This window comes from Acomys minous (genome assembly GCF_964271855.1).
Source record: "Acomys minous genome assembly, chromosome: 4".
Taxonomy (NCBI): Eukaryota; Metazoa; Chordata; class Mammalia; order Rodentia; family Muridae; genus Acomys; species Acomys minous.
In genome coordinates, this window is record NC_140486.1 from 70913235 (window position 1) to 70936761 (window position 23527).

The 23527-nt window shown below is 45.3% G+C and overlaps 1 protein-coding gene across 1 annotated transcript in view; it reads right to left on the minus strand.

Annotated features, from left to right (window-relative positions):
• LAMA3 (laminin subunit alpha 3) overlaps window positions 1-23527 on the minus strand; it is a 226015-nt gene that overhangs the window by 185341 nt on the left and 17147 nt on the right. Inside the window, exon 2 of the mRNA XM_084779751.1 lies at window positions 16766-16918. Within this exon, the coding sequence (XP_084635877.1) occupies window positions 16766-16918 (153 nt within the window). The remainder of the gene's footprint in view (window positions 1-16765; window positions 16919-23527) is intronic.

A 23527-nucleotide genomic window follows, 5' to 3' on the forward strand; every position in this document is an offset into this window, starting at 1 on the left:
GCTAAGGGACAGCCGAACCAGTAGACACCTGTAAGCCCAGTTCTGTCCAGGCCCTGAGCTGAGAGACAGTCTGGCCCGACAATGCGGCCTCACGCCTTCCTCTCTAACAGAGTCCACAAAACAGTTGACTTCCCCATCTTCCTGCCCACTCCTCCCTCTGTAGCAGCAGGCTGGGCTCAGCGCTAGGTATGCCTCACCTCACCTCAGCCAGGCTCTGAGCTCAGCTGTCCCACTCCCTGCTCACTGTTCCAGCTGTTCTGCCTACCTCACACCCTTTGTTAGAGCTGCAGTCTGGCTTTGAGCTGCCCATACCCCATGGATCTCATTATTAGATGGATCCCTAATGGGCACAAGCAGGGAGCCTCTCAGCTCTGGCTCCACTTGCGTCTCCACCCTTCGCTCGCTCTCTGGGAGCTCCTGAGACATATATGGTGGCAGCAGGTGGTGAGAGGGTGGTGTAAACCTGCACAGCAAGGAGGACTGATGGTGAGAGGCAAGGAGGACTGACGGAGAGGCAAGGAGGACTGACAGAGAGAGGCAAGGAGGACTGATGGAGAGAGGCAAGGAAGACTGATGGAGAGAGGCAAGGAGGACTGATGGAGAGAGGCAAGGAAGACTGATGGAGAGAGGCAAGGAGGACTGATGGAGAGAGGCAAGGAAGACTGATGGAGAGAGGCAAGGAGGACTGATGGAGAGAGGCAAGGAGGACTGACGGTGAGAGGCAAAGAGGACTGATGGAGAGAGGCAGGGAGGACTGACGGTGAGAGGCAAAGAGGACTGATGGAGAGAGGCAGGGTGGACCGATGGAGAGAGGCAGGGAGGACTCACGGAGAGAGGCAGGGAGGACTGACGGAGAGAGACAAGGAGGACTGATAGAGAGAGGCAAGGAGGACTGATGGAAAGAGGCAGAGAGGACTCACGGAGAGAGGCAGGGAGGACTGATAGAGAGAGGCAGGGAGGACTGATGGAGAGAGGCAGGGAAGACTGATGGAGAGAGGCAGGGAGGACTGACGGAGAGAGGCAGGGAGGACTGATGGAGAGAGGCAGGGAGGACTGACGGAGAGAGGCAAGGAGGACTGACGGAGAGAGGCAAGGAGGACTGACGGGGAGAGGCAAAGGGGAGGGGTGAACAGTCCAGCTGGCTGCGTTATGCTGCTGCACATCAACCAACTAGCTACACCATCTCATTGCTCAGGGTGCTTAACATGTGACACAGAGCGTGTCACACGGGACACACCTTTGGAATTCCTAAAGTATGGAACGTTTGCACTAGCAGTAGCTTGGGAGCTCACTCTTCAGTTAGAAACATCCTCATGGCCAACGAGGCCAGGAATAAATGACTGCTTACACTCTGGGAAAAACAGGGGTTTTGATTTATTTTTTTTTCCTTGAGGGGAAAATGCAATAGGAATGTGGGAAGTAAGAGACCAGAGAGAAGAGAATAACAGTTGTGGAAATAGGGAAAGAGGAGGCCCGTGAAGGAGGAAGCAACAAGGAAGGCAGTTCAGTGGTGACCTCCAAGGTCACCAGGAGGTCAGAGACAAGAACGAAGGCTCTATGCCGATGGAGGCAGAAACCACGTGAGGAGGAGATGGGAGAGGAGATGCCAGGGCTCAACCGTGCAAACTGCTGCTGGACTAAACTTCTCTGGAACCATCCTGAAGAGTTCCTGAGCTTTGCTTTCCCCTTATATACTCTTATCATGAATAGTAACAAACGCCAGGACTTAAAGCCAAAATGTATTTGCAAGTTTCCCAGGGGAAAAATAAAAGCTAGTTTTCAAGAATTGTTGAGGGATAAAAATGCTCTTTAAGAAACTCAATTTCCATTTACTGGATATTTTTCTGACTCTTGGGATTTAAACATCACGGGAGGCAAGCTGGGAACAACAGGCGGCGCACACCTTTAATCCCAGCACTTGGGAGGCAGAGGCAGGCAGATCGCTGTGAGTTTGAGGGCAGCCTGGTCTACACAGCGAGTCCAAGACAGTCAAGGCTAAACAGAGAAACCCTGTCTCAAATAAATAAATAAATAAATAAATAAATAAATAAATAAATAAATAAGATCCTGAAGGGGGTGTATGAAGACAGCTCCAAGGTGGCTGTTCCAAATACTCTTAAATCCTACCAGGAACCTCTGTGTGTGTGTGTGTGTGTGTGTGTGTGTGTGTGTGTGTGTGTGTGTGTGTGTGTGAGAATGTGTGAGGATTCACATGAATGAATGCATGTATGCATATGGTATATGCATATGTATAGTGTGCATGTGGAGGTCAAAGGTTAACTTTGGGCATCAGTCCTCAGATGCCTCCCCACCTTTTGCTTGAGAGCATTGCTCACTGGGGCAAGAAGCTTGCCTAATAGATCAGGCCAGCAGGCCAGCGCGCTTTCAGAAGTCCTCATGTCTCGCCTCCCATTCAGCACTGGGATGCAGGTGGCGTGCCAGGCTTTTCTGCAGGTTCTGAGGTCTGAACTCGGCTCCTCACACTTAAGGACACTTCACTCCACAGGCATTGTTCCCTTAACTCTATAAGCAATAGATGCGTCTGGAAGAATGCAGACCCAATGTGGACCACAGACTGATTTCTCCTGGTGTTGAGCCGTGACCTCCTCACGACAGGCTTGTGAGTGACTTAGTACCAGATCCATCCCCAGACTCCAGAGGACAACACTGACCGAGGCCTCGTGTGTTTAGGTCATGACCCAAGTGAGAGTTAGGGAGAAAAGGAAAAATCGCAGATAATAACACATCCTGAGAGACGCATTTAAGGAGCTCCCTTCCCATCTTTGTTCTTGGTTTATATACAGACTATTTTCACTACAATATGGAATCTTACACTAAATGTATATTATGTTGATGTATGTGCATACACATATTTTATGTATACATATGCATGTAACATATAGTATATGTTTTTCATATATATGACATATATGTATATATACATATATGTGTTTATTATTTTTTCTTCACAATACCACATGGATAGTGGTTCCAATCCTATGGCATCATTTGAATGATGTGTGAACCGCCCTTTATTGTACATTGAGATTATTCTCCATTTTCTACCATCATAAAAAAAGCTTGAGCAAATATACTGAATCAAATGCTTTAGCACTTAGCTCATTAATTTTTGCTGGTGAAATCCAAAAGTAGTCACTCCATGCCAAGGATGGTAAGTGTTATAAAGTATACATCTTGGGGAAGATGCTCCATCTGCACCAAATGCCCAGAGCTGTGGGGTGGGCGTGTTTATAGACACTAAGCTCATTTGGAAGAGCTAATCTTCTAAGCTGAAGTCTGGTAGAAAGCCAGGGCAGGGAGGACAGACATCAGTTGCCTCAGGATGATGACAGTTTTTCATGTTGTCTCGTGCTTTACAGTACTGGAAGAACATTCACACACACACGCGCGCACACACACACACACACACACACACACACACACACACACACACACAGGAGTCTAACCGTAGGTCCTCCCTACTGGCTAGGAGCATCACTAGACCCCTCAGCACTGACCCCAGACAGTCCCAGCTTTGTGTCTTCCTCAAATCCAGGCCTGGCCACGCCCACACAGTCAGAGTTAATACAGTACCTGGACTTTTCCTGAGAATGTCTTATTTTCTTCTCTAATTCTGGCACTCGGGAAGCTGAGGCAAAGAGGACTGGGGGTTCAAGGCCAGCCTGAGCCACACTGGGAGCTAGCCTAGGTATGATCCAGTCTCAAAACAAAGGAGATTGGAGCCAGGAAGACGACTCAGTGCGTAACAGCTACTTGGCTGCAAGCCTAATGAGCTGAATTTGGTCGGCAGCATCCATGGGCTAGAAAGAAAGAACTGAGGCCCACAGTTGTCCTCTGACTGCCACACGAGTGCCTGCACACAGACACATGCCACCAAAGTTAAAATGTAATCAAAAATGTGTTTAAAGAGGAGAGGTGGGAAGGGGTGGGAAGCAAAGAGAAGAGAAAGGAGGAAGGAGGGGAGAAAAGGGGAGGGAAGGGGCCATTGGAAAGGAGGGGAAGGGGGAGGGGAATGGGAGAGGAGGGGAGGGGGAGGGAAGGGGGGGACGGGAGAGGGGCAAAGGGAGGGGGAGAAAAGGCAGTAGCTTCTTCACAGGAGAGGGGCAAAGCCACCCTGCCAAGGTCCCATGGGCTGTGAGAGAGAGAATTAGAACTATTCTTTTGCTAGTTTCAACTCCATCATAGTTTTGTGCGGTTTTTGTTTGTTTATTTGTTTTGTTTTGTTTTGTTTTGTCATAGTAGAAAATTGAATAAAAAACATAACTAATAGTGAGAGTAAAACCTATTAACCAAAGCTCCAGGCTGTTCTGTGTGGAAATTCAATAAAATTTAAACTGGATAAGTGTTTACTTGTTGTTTTTTTTTTTTTTAAGTCTACTGTGTGATATTTTTACTTATGAGTTAATTAGAATGCGTGGTTTTATTTACAAAAAAAATTTTTTTAATCTACAGTTTGTTCCTTGCCAATTCCCCAGTTGCCTGTATGTGTTTCTTAACTGTAAAGACACAGGATTAACCTTTTTTTTCCCCCACAAAGAACATAGTTTTTGTTAATGCTTCCTCTTCTCAGCCTAAGTCTTGTAAGAGCCTGCAAGGTTGAGCTGAGTGAGCAGTCCGGTGCTTCCTTCCTGATGCCACACCCTGGGCTATGGGCTTCCCTGCAGGCTTTCCTTCTACCACACCTGGCTCTTACCTTTCCTCAACAGAAAAACCCTTCTGACTTCACAATGGCCTTGTCCTGGAAGGTAACCAAACACCAGAGTCCTAACTGGGTTAGCCAGGACCTTCTGGTAAGTCACCAAGTAGGTCACAGTGGCCTCTGCTGACCACTTTATTATACTGACTTTCCCATGCAGGACTGAGAAAATTCCAGAAGGAAGTGTTTCATTGCCTAGCATTGCATCTTTCTGGTCTAGCTTTTATCCTTCCTTGCTTGTGTTTTTGAGACATATGCTGTGCACTCACAGCCTCTGAGTGTTTGGACAGATACAACATTTTCTGTTGTATGTATCTGTTATATTTGTAGTGCTAGTTATAGGAAAGTAAAAGAAAAATGTTTTAGAGACTGTGTTAGTTTGAATAGAAACCAACCCATAGACTCATGTATTTGAATTCTTGGCACACAGAAGTGGCACTATTAAGAGATGTGGCCTTGTTGGAGGACATTTGTCACTGTAGGGCAAGACTGTAACTTCTCATATGCTGAAACTACACCCAGTGTGGGTCATCATCACTTCTGCTGCCTTCAGATCCCTCAGCTCTTTCTCTAGCACCATGTCTGGCTGCATGGCTGCATGGCTGCGTGGCTGCGTGGCTGCATGGCTGCATGGCCCCATGGCCGCATGGCCGCATGGCTGCATGGCTGCATGGCTCCATGATGACAACGGACTAAACCTCTGAAACTGCTAGCCAGCCTCAGTTAAATGCTTTCCTTTATAAGAGTTGCTATGGTCATGGTGTCTCTTCACAGCAATAAAACCTTAACTAAGACAGAGATCTTTCCAATCAAGTAATCTGTGACTAGAGAAAAACATATCATCAAGTAGAAAACAGGAAAAGAAGCGTTGAAATTTATAGTCGCAGGTAATTCAACATTTGTTGAGAAAGTGACATAACCCAGGACTTTTTAATCCTATGGATTTAAAAAGAATGTTGCTTGTACAGCCCCTGACCTTCACCTCAGAGTTCCTGTGGCCTTACAGCCCAGCACTGAATGGAGGGCAGTGTCTGCAGTGACATTTGGGTTCTCTTAGGAAGAAGGCCACCAGACCAGACAGGATGGGAAGGATTCTGAGAACTGTGACTTGTACCAGAAAATGGCTCAGATGCAAGAAACAGCGCAGAGTGCTATGAGGACCATAGTTAAGCCTCTACTGGGGTGGCACAGAGTTTGCAGGAGAAGGCGCCACCCACCAAGGAGTTGGCAGACAGACATTGTGGCTTACACCAGCACTTAGGAGGCTGAGGCAGGGGACTGTAGAATTCTACCATCTCTTAAAAAGTAAGATAGGAGGGGAAAGGGGGAAGAAGAGGGGGAGAAGGGAGGTGAATTGGGGTGGGGGGATGGGAGAAGAAGAAGTTGGTAAACAGCTAGACTCCAAAGAGCTCATAAGTCTGGCCAGGAAATTGGCCTTTATTCTGAAAATAAAGGAAGGCAATTAGAAGATGCCAATCAAGGTGTGCCCAACTGCTGTGCTCCCATCTTTACTTCCTCTTGGAAGCCATGAGACTACGGTAGGCCGACTCTTGAAACATGCCCAAGTTCTCGTCTCACCATTCAGGGTTCTGTCCTTCAGCCAACTGCAAAATAAGGTGAGCTGAGGGCAGAAGAAGCCGGGAATCAGTTAAGAGACTGATGAACTCATTGTGAAAATCATCAAGAGCCAAATCAGGATAGCACAGCAACAGTGGAGAGAAGCCAGGCTCCAGAGACCTTAAGAGGCAAGACACGAGCTGAGGTGGTAGCTCTTTGCTAGAGGCTGTGCTTACCACTCACAAAGCTCTGGGCTCAATTCCCCATGCCACAGCTGTAATCCCAGCACTCGGAAGGTGGAGGCAGCTGGATGAGAGAAGTTCAAACTCATTCACTGTCAGCTACATTAAAAGATCCAAGGTCAGCCTGGGAGGAAGGCACCAGGATGCACCACATGGTAATAAGTGATGGAGCCTTTGTCTAGCATGTGTAAGGGCTTACGCTCCATTCCCAACACCATAGAAACAACAGTGTTAACAAGTGGTGGTAAGGAGAGGGAAACAGGGAAACGTGGAAGGCAGTAGCAGGTGTGCCGGAAAACTGGCCCTCAGAAGCCAAGGTTGGGAGCATTTGCTCATCTCTGTGATAGAAATGCCCTCTCAGTGGCCAATTTCATAACATTTTTGTTAACTGCAAGTTGTTCCAGATATAATCGATGTTTTCTGATTTTGTTGAAGCTACACAATAGTTAACAGATGTTGCAAAAAGACCCAGTGTCATAAGTAGAACCAATCCTCTCACTGCACAGCTGAAGCAGGCCTGCTCTCGCCCAGAGATTTGGCCCCAGGAAACCTGCTTCCTTCCATTGTCCCGAGCCCTCAGAAAATGACAGCTGATCCAGAGTCACCCTGCGCCCACTCTACACCAACTCAGCCAACGTTTCCTGACCGTCTACTGTAGGCAGTATTGTACAAGACCCGAGGCCAGAGGAGAACACTGCAGAATAGGAAACAAAGATGGCAGGCCTTGGAGTCCTGAAGCCATATTCTGGATGCTTTATACAAAACCGAGAAAGATGAGGTGGAAGGCAGGGGCCACCCACCTTCAGGATGGAGTTGCATCCATGCAGGGTCCAGCTTGGGTGGGCTTCTGATGGACCTCATCTCTGAGGCAATTTCCTTTCCCAAATCTTCAAGCCAAAGACAGAGCAAGAAGCAAGCACAGGCTTCCTTCTCCCACAGCTGACTGTAGACTGATGGGGATGATTTGGGTTAATTCATCAAAGTCCCTCAAAGGTTAAAGAGGACAAAAGAAAGAAATCCTAGAAGGCGCCTCCATATTAAATCCCTTGGTTGTCCCTGCACTTGCATCTGGCTCTTGTGGTTTGTGGCAACTCCATAGGAACAGAAATATAGAATGACAGGATATTTCCCCTGTGTCCTAGTTTTACTTAAGGATTGTTATACTATTTCTTTTGTTCTTTTGAAAAATATTAATTCTTTGAAATTTCAGAATGATGGATTTTGGTCATTTCACCTACTCTCCCCCAACTCCTCCAAGATCAACCCTCCCCCTTTACTACCCACCTAACTTTGTGCCCACTTTTTTAAAAAAAAGTTTGTTAAGTCTAATTCTTGCTGCCCATACTCTTGAGCATGGGGACATCTACTTGGCGCACAGTAAACCTTTCGTCCTTAAAAAGAAACAAGAAGAAACAAACAAACCAACAAACAAACAAAAAACAACTGGCACTCCCTCTCCAAGTACCTATCAGTTGCCAAGAGCTGGGGATGGGACCTCTTTTGATCTTAGCTTCTTAGATGTCCTCTCTGGGTGTGTCTGATGTGGGGTGTCTTCCATCATCACTCTGCCTTGGAACAGGTCCTTTACTGAACCATTCTCACTAGGCCCAAAAGTATACGCAGGACCTGCCTGACTCCACCCATAGCTCCAGGGTCACTGGCTGCTTTTTGCTCGTTTGTTTTGTTTTGCTTTGTTTTAGTGTGAGTTCTGAGCATTACAAGTCAAGTTTGCATGCCTGCAGAGCAAGTGCTAACCAAGTCCCAGCCCCACAACCACTGCTTTTTTAAAGAACTTGGTGGTCACATTCTCGTGTGAACATCTGGGAAAGGTTCGGGGGGGCTTGAGCCTCCTTTATCATCTTGGGTCCTCTCTAAAGTATGAGACAAAGGCTTGGATAGAGAAGGTTTATTTATGGGTTGGTCTCAAGAAGCACAAACTGAGAATAAGAGGGACGTAGGGGACAGAGAAAAGTAGACTAGTATGTAAGTAGAATATTACCAGAGGCCTGAACTTTAAGGTATATGGAATATCCTTAGAAATGGTCCATGGAGAGTCAGGGAAATGGGGCTTTCCCATCAACTTCCACCTCTGGTGGGATGAGCAATGCTGCTGGGGGCATTGAGTGTCTGGGTTTCCAGGTACTTAAAAAGCTGTTGGGGACACAGCAAGGAGAAAGGAATCAAATAAGGCCTTGAAGACTGGCCAGGGGAAAGCCAGCAAGGATGCAAGCAAGGCAGTTGGCATCACAGCCTCCATTCCATAAATCCAACGGGCTGTCTCTGCTGTAGCCCTGCTCCATGAGCTGCTGTAGACCCTCAGGCCACCTCTCAGAGCAAGGCTGGCATTCCCCATCTCTGAGCCAGTCACCAGTCCTGAAGGCCTGACACAGAGTGTATTTGTTGTGTTCTGTCTTCAGTTTTATACATACAGGTTACATCCTGGGTACAGAAAAACCTTACAAGTCTTCTTGAGCTGGGCTTCTGGACCACAGGTACATCTTTTTTTAAAAGATGTATGTATTTATTTATTTATTACATAAACAGTGTTCAGCCCGCATGTACCCCTGCACTCCAGAAGACGACATCAGATCCCATTATAGATGGTTGTGAGCCACCATGTGGTTGCTGGAAATTGAACTCAGGACCTCTGGAAGAGCAGCCAGTGCTCTTAACCTCTGAGCCATCTCTCCAGCCCCACAGGTACATCTTGCTCCCTATAGTTCCTAGATTCTCTCCCCAATCCTGATGCAGAGCCAATTCTTCACGGCATCCAAGCCCCACCCCCCTTATTCCAGGTAGCATGGAGGAACAACACCACAAATCCTCTACATATTTCCTTAGACCCCAGCCTGCAGGCGGAGCAGGCAAGTGAGCATGAGGAGTTCATAGTGAGACTCACCTGGAGGAAGCCCATGTGTAGCACCCAAGTCTCGACCTCCCTATCTCCCACAGACACGCCCACCAGGACACCCAAATGAAACAAATGTCCCTGTGCTCCCAAGCGTCTTCTTGCAAGACCCAAACACCACATTCCACTTCAAACTTAAAACCTAACTGACTGCAGCTGGCCAGGCAGCCCAGAGCTTATAGTCAGAAGCTCATGAGTAACATAGATGAGACCAACTTGCAGATCCCCAGGAAATACTGCAGCTTCCGCAGATCACAGAGAGGGCAAAGCTGCCCTTCACCATTGTGATCTGAACATAGTGACTCAGAAGAAAAAAAAAAACAGTGAAAAAACGTAATAAAAAATCAAATACATACTATGTGCCACTTGGGTAATCGTTAGTATGTCTTTGTTCTATGAAACTTGTATTAAAAAAGAAGCATCAGATTGCTAGTAAACAGAGCAACAGAAAGGGCCTGATTTCTAGACAGTCAGTCAGCTGAAAGGTTCCGGAACATCACGCCGAGCTCCCTCCCTACCCTGTGGACTCCTTGTCCCTTCTGTAGGCCTCCCTGTCAGCAAAGACCCTCCAAACTCCTCTCCGTGCTAGCGAAGGTCCAAGCAAAAATATCACCAATGAGATGGGAGAGTGGAAGGGAAGACTTGAGCTGGCGATAGTCAAGGCACATTGTATACATGCATGAAATTGTCAAGAGAATTTAAATTGTTATTTTAAAACACCACGCCCATATGGTGGGGAGGGAGAGATGAATCACCAATCAGTTCAGAAGGAGACAAAGAAATCAACACCCCTGACAACATAAGCTGTCAGGCTGACCACAGTTCTTCCCCTGCCACCTCTGCTCCTCAGCAAGTCAAGAAAAAGTGATTTGCTCGTGGCAAGTCAGTGATCCATTTTATTTCCCAATCATGCATCAAAATTCACACTTCCCTGGCTCTGAGATATTAATAAGACTTTCAAATGGTGAACTATAGCCTCTTGATGAGATTTTCTAGTTAAGAAAACAGATGTTATCAATGGGGCATAAAATAGGAATCATACATGACAGCACACGCTTCTTGACACACCATATTGCTCCAACATAAAAGAGAAAAAATGTGTTCAGCCTGGTATAATTTATATTACTTTCCCAGATCTTGAACTTTTCAAGAGGAGTTTTCTACAATGCCACATTTAGTTTTCTAAAGGGTTATGAGTCTATCCTTGTTAATGGTGAGTGGTCATTGAAATTTACTTCATTTTGTTAAATAAAAATTACCACTACCCTAAAGAGGTCTGGAAATGAAGCCATTAACTCATTAAACCTCAATAGTCCTGTAGTGTATGTACAGTTGCCTCAGTTTGCAAACTAGGAAACTGAGGCACAGAGCAGATCAGTGTTCCATAAAGGGCTGCACAGCAAAAGACCAGGGTATGAGGCACAGGCCAGGGCAGGCTCACTGTAGGCCACATAGGCACCTACTGGACAGAGCTGCTCCTGACCAAGCAAGAGTGGGTGGACATACAGCCTTCATGGATGTGAATATCATGACTGGTGTCTGCCAGACACCAGCACATCACCAACTTGTTGCTATGTTGGTGTGTTCTTAAGTCTCTTAATAGCGATTCTTTAGTACATCAAAGGGGTGCTTTGAAAAAATAACCTTTAAAAATCTGTAAGTACATCTCGTATAGCTTTGTTTGGTAAGAATCATTTTGGTGGGTTAAAATTCCTTGTTCTAGAAAGCCTCGGGTAAAAAGGGACACAGTCGTGGCTTGTACTGGTGTATGCCTGTAACTCTGGCATTTGGGAGGCCAAGGCAGAAGGACCATGAGACCTAGGCTCTCTGGACTACATAATCAGACCTTTTCTTTTTTTTTTTTTAAGTGACATAATAGGTAAAACTTGGCTATTACTGATAAAGCCTGAGTTAAAGCTTCAGGTTAGCTCTTTGGAAAACTAATTTACAACTGAGGCAGCATTACAGCTTTTTGACCTTTGATGGATCTTTGTCAGTTAAATCACATGCAAACCAATGGTGAGATACTGTCGGGAGAGAGCCCTTCGACCGTAAGACTAGGCCCAGCCTGAACGAAGAGGGCATGCCAAGACTTCAGGGTATAGCAGCATACTCTCTAGTCATTTCTCAAAGTCTTTCTTAGGTGAGTTGTCCTCTGCACACAACAGCAACAAGAACAACATGTTCATAGCGTGTCACTGATGTTAGTTTTCGCATGAGTGTTGACAGCACCTGGCAGATTCGTACACTAACGGCAGTGGCTCTTCCTCTTACTCTTGTTGCTGGCTGCGCACAAGCTTGTTGCTAAATGCCTTGTGGCAGATCTGCCTTGTGGACACTTCACACAAGCTGGAGCACAGGGTACATGGCCTTTTAACTGGCTGGCTTCCTTCACATGCCGTGATGTTTTCAGGACTTGCTTCTGTAGCTTTCGTGGAGATTTTACAACCTTTACCATTGGGTAGTAACCCATCGTATGAATACAATGCGTCCTGTTTACTCACTCATCAGTTGGTAGGCCTTCTAGCTGCTTCCGGTTTTAGCTGCTGTGAATAGTGGTACAGTGACCACTAATAAGCAAGATTTCTGTGGATGCATGCGCTCATATCTCTTGGGCACAGATTACAAGTGATATCTCTGAGTCATAACGTAACTCTATGCTTACCTTTGTGAGGAATTACCAAAGGTTTCCAAAGAAGCTATACCTTTGTGTGTTTATACCAACAGTGTCCATGGGTTCCAGTTTCTTCATAGCCTCATTAACATTGTTACTATCAAAGTTTTATTATAACCATCTAAGTCAGTATGAAGTGGTGTCTGATTATAGTGACAGTAATTTTTAGGTTTATTTTTAATTATGTGGGAGAAAGCATGTGCCCATGAAGGCTAGAAAAGAGCTGCAGATCCCCTAAGCTGGAGTTACAGGAGTGGTGAGCCACTTGACGTGGGCACTGGGGACTGACTAGGAGGAGCCACGCAGACTCCTAACCACCACCCATCTCTCCCGCCCCTCATCATTTCTTGATTTGTACTTTCCTGGCGACTGATGCTAAGCCTGTTTCTGTAGACTTGTTCGTTATTTGTGTAACTTTATTTTTCTTTTCTTTTTTTTTTTTTTTTTTTTTTTTTTTGGTTTTTCAAGACAGGGTTTCTCTGTGTAGTCATGGCTGTCCTAGACTCGCTTTGTAGTCTAGGCTGGCCTCGAACTCACAGCGATCCGCCTGCCTCTGCCTTTGTGTAACTTTTTTGGAGTACAGATCTTTTGCCTGTTTTTTTATTTTCTGGACTCATTTACTGTTGACCTATAAGCCTCTTCCTTTTCTCACTTTTCTTTCTCTTACAGGACACCACATTCTCATGTTTTACTCCCTCCATCATTTGTTGGCCCAGGCCAGTTTTCTTGGCTGAGTCCTCCCCTTCGTTATGACTTCTCAGTTTTGGTGAGTTACAGGATTTGGCTCATGGCTATCGTCTTCTGACTTTCAAACTTTCATCTGTCTATAGGCTCTCAATCCCTCATCAGCCATCTCAGACAGTGGTTTAGAAAAAGCATGCTCTGCCCCCAAATTCCCGATGCCTTGGGCCCTTCACTAAATGGGTAAAGAGGGAGTCAGTCACCCGCCGCCAGACAGTGGTACCAAGCAGGAGACTTTGGTACTTGGTGAACAAAACAGATGGAGCAGTACTGCAAGAATTCTGAAAACTATGACCCACCGCTCACAAAGGCACACCAGGACCTACTCCACAGTCAAGACAGTCGGCTAAGACAAAAGATCTAAATAGAGCCAAGAATATAGCAGAAAGTAATTGATGGACCAGGAAAAATCACAACCTGAAAGACAGTGAGACAATGAATCATATGGCAGGATAATCTGAGAAAATCTTTAAGCCAATAGTCATAAAATGTTCCAATAAGTGGTCATAAATACTCTGAAGTAAAAAGCTTTTGTGAATAAATAAAACATAAAATGAAGAACAAATAGAAATGGGGACTGAAAAACACAAGAGGCAAAAGTTAAAATTTGCTTTGTGGGTCTGAGAGTATAAAAAAGGCAAGATACAAAACGATCTGTGGACTTGAAGATAAAACAATACAAATTGACCCATCTGAAAGAACAGAGAAATAAGTAAACTGGGAAATAAAAATGAACATAGCACCAGGAAACTGGGAAATAGTAGCAAAAGAGCTAACGTCTCGGGGCTGGAGAGCCAGCTCAGTGGCTAAGAGGGCTTGCTGCTCTGCTAGAGGACCCAAGTTCAGTTCCCAGCACCCATGTCCAGTGGCTTACAACAGCCTGTAACTCCAGCTCCTGAGTGGAAGGGGGTCTGACCTCTGAAGATACCTGCACACATTGAGTAAACACAACACACACACACACACACACACACACACACACACACACACACACACACACACTTTTAAAGCTAATATTTGTTATCAGAATTCCAGAAAGTAAAGTGCTGAGAATTATTCAATGAAATAATGGCTTGAAATATCCAAAGTTGGTGAAAAGCACAGATCAACAGATTCAGGAAGCTGCAGGGGAGAAGGCAGGATGGGACAAGCCTAAATGAATCCACACGCATCTTCTACTTCTAGCCCCGACGGCAATCCAGACCCGTAGCACCAGATTCGCAGCCTCCCTTCTGGGGATGCTTCTGTCAACAGTGGTATGAAAAGTCTGGGGTGCCATCTCTGAATCTTCTCTTTCTCTAAGTCCACTTGCAATTACTATGACATCATGCAGCTTTCTCATCTAAGCACAGCAGCATCCCTCACTCACTGTCCTGACTGCTACAGGCATCTTTCTCAAAGTTACAGTAACTGCCTTCTACCCAGATCTTTATGCGCCTCTAGGACCAAAAGGTGACTTTAAGATACACATTGGAGAACCGACTTTGTCTCACTTTCCAGCCAAAGGCTTGTGGGGCTCTGGTTTCCCTCTGACCTCTTTCCCTTCGCTCTGGCCTCCATGCCACTCCTGCTTTTCAGCTCTGTCCTGGGGCCTTTTGTAGAGCCGTTCCCTTTGTCAGGGTGACAGACATCTACGTACATGACAAACTCTGCTTCAGCCTTACACTCTCAATAAACTCTGCCAAAGAAGAGCTGCCAACTACAATTCAATTGTCCCTGTGACTCACGGTGCCCTTAGTCTACCATATTTTTCAGCTTATAAGATGACCTCTAACTTTAACTTTTTCAGTTAAAACATAGTGTTTGCAGCCTGAGTCTGCTACACAGGGTAGAGACTTCCAACACACACACACACACACACACACACACACACACACACACACACACACACTGTGCAGAGACTTGGGCTGCAAACTCTGTATTTTAACTGGAAAAGTTAAAGTTGAAGTTAAACTTGAGGGTCATCTTATATGCCAGAAAATATGGGACTTGCATTTTCAGCCTTCCATTACTCCTTTCAGCTCCAAACACACTTCATGAGTTTATTATGTATATATTTAGTAGCTGTGATATAGCCCAAGTGCCTACTGGAGTGTAACAAATACATGTTAAAGGAATAGTGTGAACTTCCTCCTTTAAAAGGCATAAAAATTTGTATTCATTTTCTACTTGGCCATAACAAAGTACCTTAAATTTAATGACTTGAAATAACACATTTGTTAGCTCAGAGTACTGGTTTGGAGTCAGCATGGCTTGGCTGAGTTCTCTGCCTAAGATCAAAAGTACAATCAAGCTGTCATCTAGATTCTGCTCTCTGTCTTGGTTGTAGGCCAGGAAAGTCCATAACCTGACTGCTTTTGCCTCTCAGCCCAGTAGGAGAGTCTCTCATGAGTGAAATGTCTTCTGTCAGAAAGGGTGGTCCCATTGGAAACTGTGCTCATCAGAGGAAAACCTCTCCATGTAAAATAGTGAAAATGATCAATTTTATATCTGCATTATGCCACAACTAAAAATAATAGGGAACATTTTATAATGCAACTATTCACAACTATATATTTGTGTGTTCATGTATGTGTGAGATTGTGCATACACATATATGCTCTTGCAGAGGCCCAAGGTCAATACGGGGTCAACACTGGTTGAATCAACTGGCTTATGGGACCATAAATGCATTCACAAAAATCCCTCATATTTGGCATACAATGCCACTTAACTATGGTAGTCACATCTATGATAGTCACAATGCTGCCCATGCTCAATGGCAAGGGGGTTGACCAAATGTTATATGTATTGGAGGCAGATATCTTGGGACCTTCATAGCCTACACATAAGAACAGACTTCAGGCTTGCCTCCCTGTGAACCAGTTGGCCAAATAAGGCCCCAAATTATGGTTTCAGCATTCAGTGAATCAGGATTTCCAGGAAAAGAATGCAATAGAAGTATAATCACCACACCCATATGTTTGGCAGCATGATTCACAATAGCCCAAGGCTGGAAGAAACCAAGTGTCCATCAACAGGGACATACAAGAGGCAGATAAAGATGCATGGGACTGTATTCATTCAACCTGGAGGAGGGAGGAAACACTGACACATGGTACAAGGTGCATGGCTCCTGAAGGCTTAGGTTATAGAGACAAGCTAGCCACAAAAAGGCAAATATTATGTGATTTCACTGTCATGACATCCCTAGAGAGGTCAGTTCCCAGAGTCGGCACAGTAGCTGCCTGCCGTGGAGGGGAGAAGGGAATGGGGATGCCTGGGAATAGCGTTTTAGCCTTACAGGATCAAGACATGAAGACTTTGGAAGGTTGGTGATGGTGTTTGTACAACAATGTCGATGCATTAAATAATACACTTAAAATGCTGAAAATGATAAGTTTTATATAATGCCACAATTGAAAATAATAGGGGACATTTTTATGATGCAACTATTCACAATTATATATTTGTATGTGTTCGTATTAAGTATGAGATTGTGTATACACATATGTGCTCTTGTGTGTGGAGACCAGAGGTCAACACTGGGTCTCTTTTTTAATCACTCTCCATGTTATTTTTTGAACGGTGTCTCTCACTGAGCCTGACTGGGCAGACTGGCCAGCAAATCCCAGCAATTCCCCTGTCTCCACCTCCAGCACTGGGCTTACAGCCTGCACCATGTCTGGCTTTTTATGTAGATTCCAGGGCACTAAACTCAGACTCTCATATTTGTGCAGCAAGCACTTTACCAACTGAGCCAAGATAAGGTTGAGGATCTGCCCCGTGACTTGTGCTGGTCTGGGTTTCACAGGAAGCAAATATCCATGTCATGGCTTGAAAACAATGAATGGATTAAAACCAAAGTTTACTTTTGACTGTCAGAAATCACCACGGAAACAGTGATCCAAACCAACATCCCAATTCCAATCAAAAGCAAAACTCACCTGACCCAGGTCCAATGTGAGGTTGACCCTGTTATATTGTGTCCCCGAAGAGAGCGGTGGGCTTTGCCACCACCGTTCAGACCCGTCAATCGCATGGGTGGCTGGGTGGGCCTTCCTGGAGTCCTCAGAATTACAGTAGTCACAGAACTGGCCCTGAGGAGGAGAGACGGCCTTTTTAAATTTCTCGAGGAATATTTTATTTTATAAGTTCAGCAGAAGAAACAGCAGCCCCTCCCCACAAGACTGCTCTATGCTACTTAGAGGTGCCTGCTGTAGACCTGCAGGGCAAAAAGTGTTCCGCAGGCTCTCACGCATTCTCTTTTTCCCTTAGTCTGAAACTGTGTCACCTGTTTGTAGCTCACATTGTTTACTTCTGTCCTTTATGGGTCTTCTTTCTTCCACCCATTCTGTACTGGGGATGCAAAGATATTTTCTCCTTAACAAACCCACTGCGCTCATCCTCAACTTAGCAGTTGTATGTGAGGCGCTGATGTGCAAAGAGGATTCTTATCATGATCCCAGCAGAGGCACAGAGTGCGCAAAAGATCATGGGGAAGCCACAGCATATAGAAGGTGCCTTCCCAGAGTATAGAATGCTGCCAAGGTCTAGGGCAGAGTGCAGCTCAAGGTGGAGGAGATGACATGGGCTGCCCATGAGAGTGGAGAAGAAGTCTCTGACAAACAGTCTTTAGCCCCAAACAAGAATGAGTTCCAAGTTGAACAACCAACATGAGCAAAGAGACCGGGACCAGGTGGTCCACACTGACCTATGCATTGAAAGGTTAAGACTTTGTAGATGAACAGGAGGATGAGACTGGCTGGGAGTACCAGAGTGGGAATTAGACTGGAGTGTGTTTTCCTCAGGGTGATGTCTGGTGTTAAAATAGCCAACCCGTCACTGGGTCTATTACTCTTTTGGCAGGCAGATTGTTTTGATTCTGGTTTTGTTCTCCTTTGTTCTTTTCAATGCAGAATTTCACAGCTATTTACCAGCCAAAAAGCTGAACCTTGGTCTTCCTTGTGTTTGGATAATATTTTAGCCTGGTCAAAGGGCCCTACTTGCCCAGCAGGGATGGTCCTCACAGACTGAACTACTCCCATCCCAAACTAAGTTATCCTGGAGGGTAAGTAGCATGAAGGGGGGAGGGTTGGGTAAAGGAGCCAGATTATGTTCACCACCTTCTCAGAAATATGCTGTGGCAAGTGGGTGGCTTTTCTGCCATTTTCAATCACTCTCCAATCTTAGAGGTAAACTTGATATGTAGCCAAGTGGGCTTGTATGCAGAATGTGCTTTATGGTACACAATTGCTGTTTCCCACATGCTGTGCTGTTTGTGCAGACGTTTATCTTTTGAATATGCTGCAAAGGCATTTCTAGAACTCAGAGCCAGCGCCTTGGAGAGATGAGGCCAGATGCTATACATGGCTTCCTCTGCACCCTGTCACTGCAGCCAACATTCACACATTGGAGAATGTCAGGAGATCAATGACTCCATTAAAGAGTCCTTAAGGCTTTTAAAGGTGTTCTAAAAATTATTATTACTGGCATTAATAATGTACCTGTGTGTGCATGTGTGCATGTGTGTGTGCGCGTGCGTGCATGTGTGTGCATGTGTGTGCATGTGTGTTTGTGTGCACATGCAGGTGTGTGTGTGTGTGTGTGTGTGTGTGTGTGTGTGTGTGTGTGTGTGTAGGCCAGAGGCAGCCCTAGGCAATTGGTACTCTCTACCTTTCTGTGGATCCCAGGGATCAAACTCAGGTTGTCAACTTGAGCAGCAAGGGCCTTCCTCCTCCGGGAACGTTTTGCTGTTGATTTAAGCCTCCAAGTTTTGGAGTATTCTTTTATTTTTCTTTATTATACTCAAAATAATCAGTAATTGGAAAAGAGAACAGAATATCCCTAAATTTACAAAACATACACCAAATCCTTGCACAGCATCAAAAGAAGTACAAACAGTTCAAAAGAAATTTTAAAAATGGGCAAAAGTAGAAACAGGCCTTCCACAGAAGAGGCGGTAAATGCTCAAGAATACATCTCCCACCATTACCGTTAGCAGTGCTAGCAGAACATATGCAATAGCATTTCACACTCCATCCACCCAAATCCAAACTGTAGTGACAGTTAAGTCCTAAAAGGGTATAGTAAGGGTGGAAATTAATAAGTACAAATAGATATAAAAACTTTGGAAGGTGCTTTGGCGTCACTCCTAAAGTAAATTCACACTTAGAACATATCAGGCAATACAACTCCTGATTTCATAACTAAAAAAGGATAGCCTGCTGCTTGGTCCTCATGTGGCTCCTCCAGCCACAGGGCCCTCTCTGGCTCCGGGGCCTTTAGATCCCGTTCCCCTAGCTGGGCTGCCATGTCTGGCCTCAGTGGGAGAGGATGCGCCTAGTCCTGGCGGGGCGGGTTGGTACCCATGGTGGTCCTCCCCCTTCTCTGAGGAAAAGCAGAAGGGAGAAGGGAGGAGAGGCATGGGAGGGGGGACTGGAAGGAAGGGAGGGCCTGCAATCAGCATGGAAAGTGAATAAATAAATAAACCAATGGAGAAAAAGAATAGCTTGCATATGTTTGATGGTATCGCATGCAAGAATATTTATTGTCGCCTGCTCAGAAGAGCAAAATCCTGGGACTAACCTAACTTCCTGGCTACAGGAAAGCAGGTAACTCAAAAATGGTGTGGTCACACTATAAGTGGTTGTTTAAACAATATGAATAACTGAATATACTCAGCAAGATGGTGGTGGAAATACATTAGTGAAAATAGTATAAAATTAAAAGCAACCCATAATGAAACACATTTATTATTTAGAAAATATATAGGGATATAATAAAAATCTTTATTTCAAATAAACAGCTGGGCATAGAGGTATAGACCTGTAATCCCAGGGCTTAAGAGTCTGGCACAAGCTGTGAGTTTGAGGCCACCCTGGGCTGCACAGTGAGACCCTGTCTCAAAAAAAGAAAACAAAACAAAAGGAAAGAAGGAAATAAAGTAATAATAAAAGATCCAGAATGATGGTTTCCTCAAGTGACTGGAGACGGCAGACACAGGGGGACATACTCTACCACACGGGTTATCATTTAGACTCTACTTTCAGTTCTGGTAGCAAGTTCATGGATGTTTATTATACTACTAAATTATCACACACACACACACACACACACACACGAGAGAGAGAGAGAGAGAGAGAGAGAGAGAGAGAGAGAATGAGGGAGAGAAAGAGAGATACACACACATAATATAAAATATGATAAATCTTTTTTTAAAAAGACAGGACAGGAGATGGGACTGTCAGTAGCCATGCAGTGCAGTGCTCCAGCACAGGCAGTCCACAGGAGACAAGCACCATTCACCCTGTGGTCCAGCAAAGGCATCGTCTTCCTAAGGATGGAGCTCCTGCCAGCTCCCAACACTCTTAGGATAATATCCTCTGGCACACCATACTCTGCATTGAATTCACAATACAAACACTGCATGGCCCTAATTAAGTAGGCACTGATTTCAACAGTACCCATGACAGAACTTTTGTTTTTCTGTTTGAACATTGATTCCTTTGCTCAGTTTATTCAAATTGCTCAAAAAATCTAGAGCATTAGAAAGCAGGGTGAAATCAGAGGAATAACACTAATGTTTGGATCCTCCCTTGAAGAAAGCTGCTAAGAGACCAAAGAAATCATTTGACCATCACACATGCCTAGAAAGTGCTAGACTCAAGATGCCATGGACATGCGGGAGGGTGGGTGTACCAAACACAGTGTACTTGGCGTGGCATCTACCACACTCGTGTTTATAACAAAGCACATGAAACCTGAACTTGGAAAATAAATTCAAAGGGTTAAAGTGCTTGCCTAAAGCCACAGAGTTAGGGTGTGCTGGGACCAGGACTTGCAAGAGGTCTGGAGATGCTACATGCAGCCCAAGACTGTACGTACTCTTCCCTGGCTGAGCTACATCAAAGGGCTCTGTTCCAAGTTGGATGCATTGGCAGCACTGGAACAGCACTTATGCTGTTTTATGAGAGTCCCTGCCACCACCAGATGTGCACAGAGGCCCAGCTCAGAAAGGAGTCCTGCCAGGCTGCGGCTTAGATGCTCACCCTTGTATCAGGGACAGGAATCTTGGCAGGAGGAACATCATAGCACACTCATCCATCAAGAGCCCCACCACGTGCCATGCATGCACACGCATGGGGCTCCGATCCTTCAGTCTCTAAGACTCTAGAAGCTACGGTGTCTCCAGTGCTCAAACCTCAGCCAGCCCTCAAGTGGAGCCAGTTCCAAACCTAAGGCTGCCCCTTTCGCAAAGCTCCTGTTCCCTTTGAGAGGCACCAAGGCACACAGGTGTGGTGGCTACAATTGTTAAATCAAGTGCTTTGTCATTTTCCTGAAAGTTTGCACAGTGTGGAGTGAGTGGTGATTTCGCAGCACACAGAGTACATGGTGCTGTGGCTCCGCACGTTCCAGGGCACCAGGCACTGGGACACTGCCTCCCCACTGTGCCACGCTCCTAGATACGGATATTTGAATGAGAGAGAAACCAAGGGACTCACAGTAAGTTCTAAGTACTTAAAGGAAACTAAGAAAAATAAGCAAGTATTTGCAAAAGTGTAATCTGGAAGCTATGTGCATGTAGTCCAAATTCCAGGTGGGGTGGGGCCATGGATCTTTCTAGCCCATTTCAGAGGTATATTCTCTGGAGTAGAACAGATGTGTCAGTGAGCTTTCCTGTAGCTATGACAACACCTGAGAAAATCATCTAAAGGGGGAAACATGGCTCACTATTTTGGGGGCTCAGTCCACGGCTGCCTGGTCCCATCACTTCGGGCCTGAGACAAGGCAGAGTGGAGCATGAGGTAGAAAGCAAAGCTGCTTGCCTCAGTGGTGACCAGGAAGCTAACGGAGAGGCAGGGCAGCCAGGAGAGAAGAGGCTGGGACAAGATGAGTCTCTATGGTGGTGAATATCAATGACAGGCTCTAGAGTCTCCTAGGAAACAAACTTCTGGATGGCCTGTGGTAGAGTTCGAACCTCTGGGTGGCTTGTGATGAACTTCTAGGCTGGGTTAACTAGAGTGGTGTTTGTAGCCCTTGTGAATTGTTACCTTGCTGGGATGGGCCTTCAGGGATGTTGCTGCCCCCAAGTTGTCCCTGATCATGTAAGTGACCACTGGAAAGCACAGTGGTCATGTGACTGGTACACACAGGTGCACATAGGGACATCAGATGGCTGTGGTCACAAAGCCGCTGCATTGGTGACAGTCAAGGCAAAAGGCAGCATCTTAAGCCAGATTGACATCTTGCACTTTGCAAGTACATATTTCGTATTCCTAGGTAAATCCAGAAGGTAGAGATAGTCACTGGAGAGTCAGGCACAAGGAGAAGGAACAGCTTGCCCAAGTGGGGGGTACCAAGCAAGGAACCTAGGAAGGGTTGACCCAAGCTGGGTACTAGAGAAGGGGATGAAAGAGAAGGAGGCAGGATAAAGGCTGTCTGTGATTGGTACCTCACACTCCGTGCTTGGCTAGAGGACATGCATTCTGTGACAGGAGCCGCCTACCTGACATTCTAACTCAGCCAGCTACACAAAGACGCGTTTAGATTTCCCGGCTGTGAACAGCTATAGTAGGCATCTACACGGAGATGCCTCTGCCCATCTTCCTCTCGGGCTCCTTGGAGTTTACCATGGCACCATCCCCTAGGCTCCTCCATGTTCATATCCTTTCCTCTTTTTCTCAATGCATGAAGCCATTTACCTAAGCTAGCACCTCCTTGTAGCTGTGCAGAGCCCAGTAATGCCATGCTGCCCACACCCTGCCTCTTTGGCCTATATTCAAATACTTCCCTTACCCCCTCTCTCAAACATGGATTCACTTGCTAAACATAATAAAGGCTATATACAGCAAGCCAATAGCCAACATCAAATTAAATGGGGAGATACTCAAGGAAATTCCTCTGAAATCAGGGACCAGGCAAGGCTGCCCACTTTCTCCATGTCTCTTCAATATAGTTCTTGAAGTTCTAGCCAGAGCAATAAGACAACAAAAGGAGATCAAAGGGATCCAAATGGGAAAGGAGGAAGTCAAATTATCCCTGTTCTCACACGATACGATAATATACATAAGTGACCCCCAAAATTCCACTACTACAGCTGATAAACACCTTCAGCAAAATGGCTGGATACAAAATTAACTCAAAAAAGGCAGTAGTCTTCCTATATATAAATGACAAACACGCAGAGGAAGAAATATGGGGAACCACACCCTTCACAATAGCCACAAACTATATAAGATATCTAAGAGTAACTCTAACCAAGCAAATGAAAGATATGTTTGAAAAAAACCTCAAATATCTGGAGGAATGAATTGAAGATGACATCAGAAGATGGAAAGATCTCCCTTGTTCATGGATGAGGAGAATTAACATAGTAAAAATGGCCATCTTACCAAAAGCAATTTATAGAGTCAATGCAATTCCTATCAAAAGACCTATACAATTTTTTTAAGACATTGAAAGATGAATTCTTAACTTCATATGGAAAAACAAAAACCCCAGAATAGCCAAAAACAATCCTATAAAGTAAAAGATCCTCCAGAGAAATCTCCATACCTGATCTCAAACTATACTATAGAGCAACAGTGATTAAAACAGCATGGTACTGGCATAGCAATAGGAATAAATGGGACTCAGAATTGAACAGAGAATTCTCAACAGAGGAATACCGAATGGCTGAGAAACACTTAAAGAAATGCTCAACATCT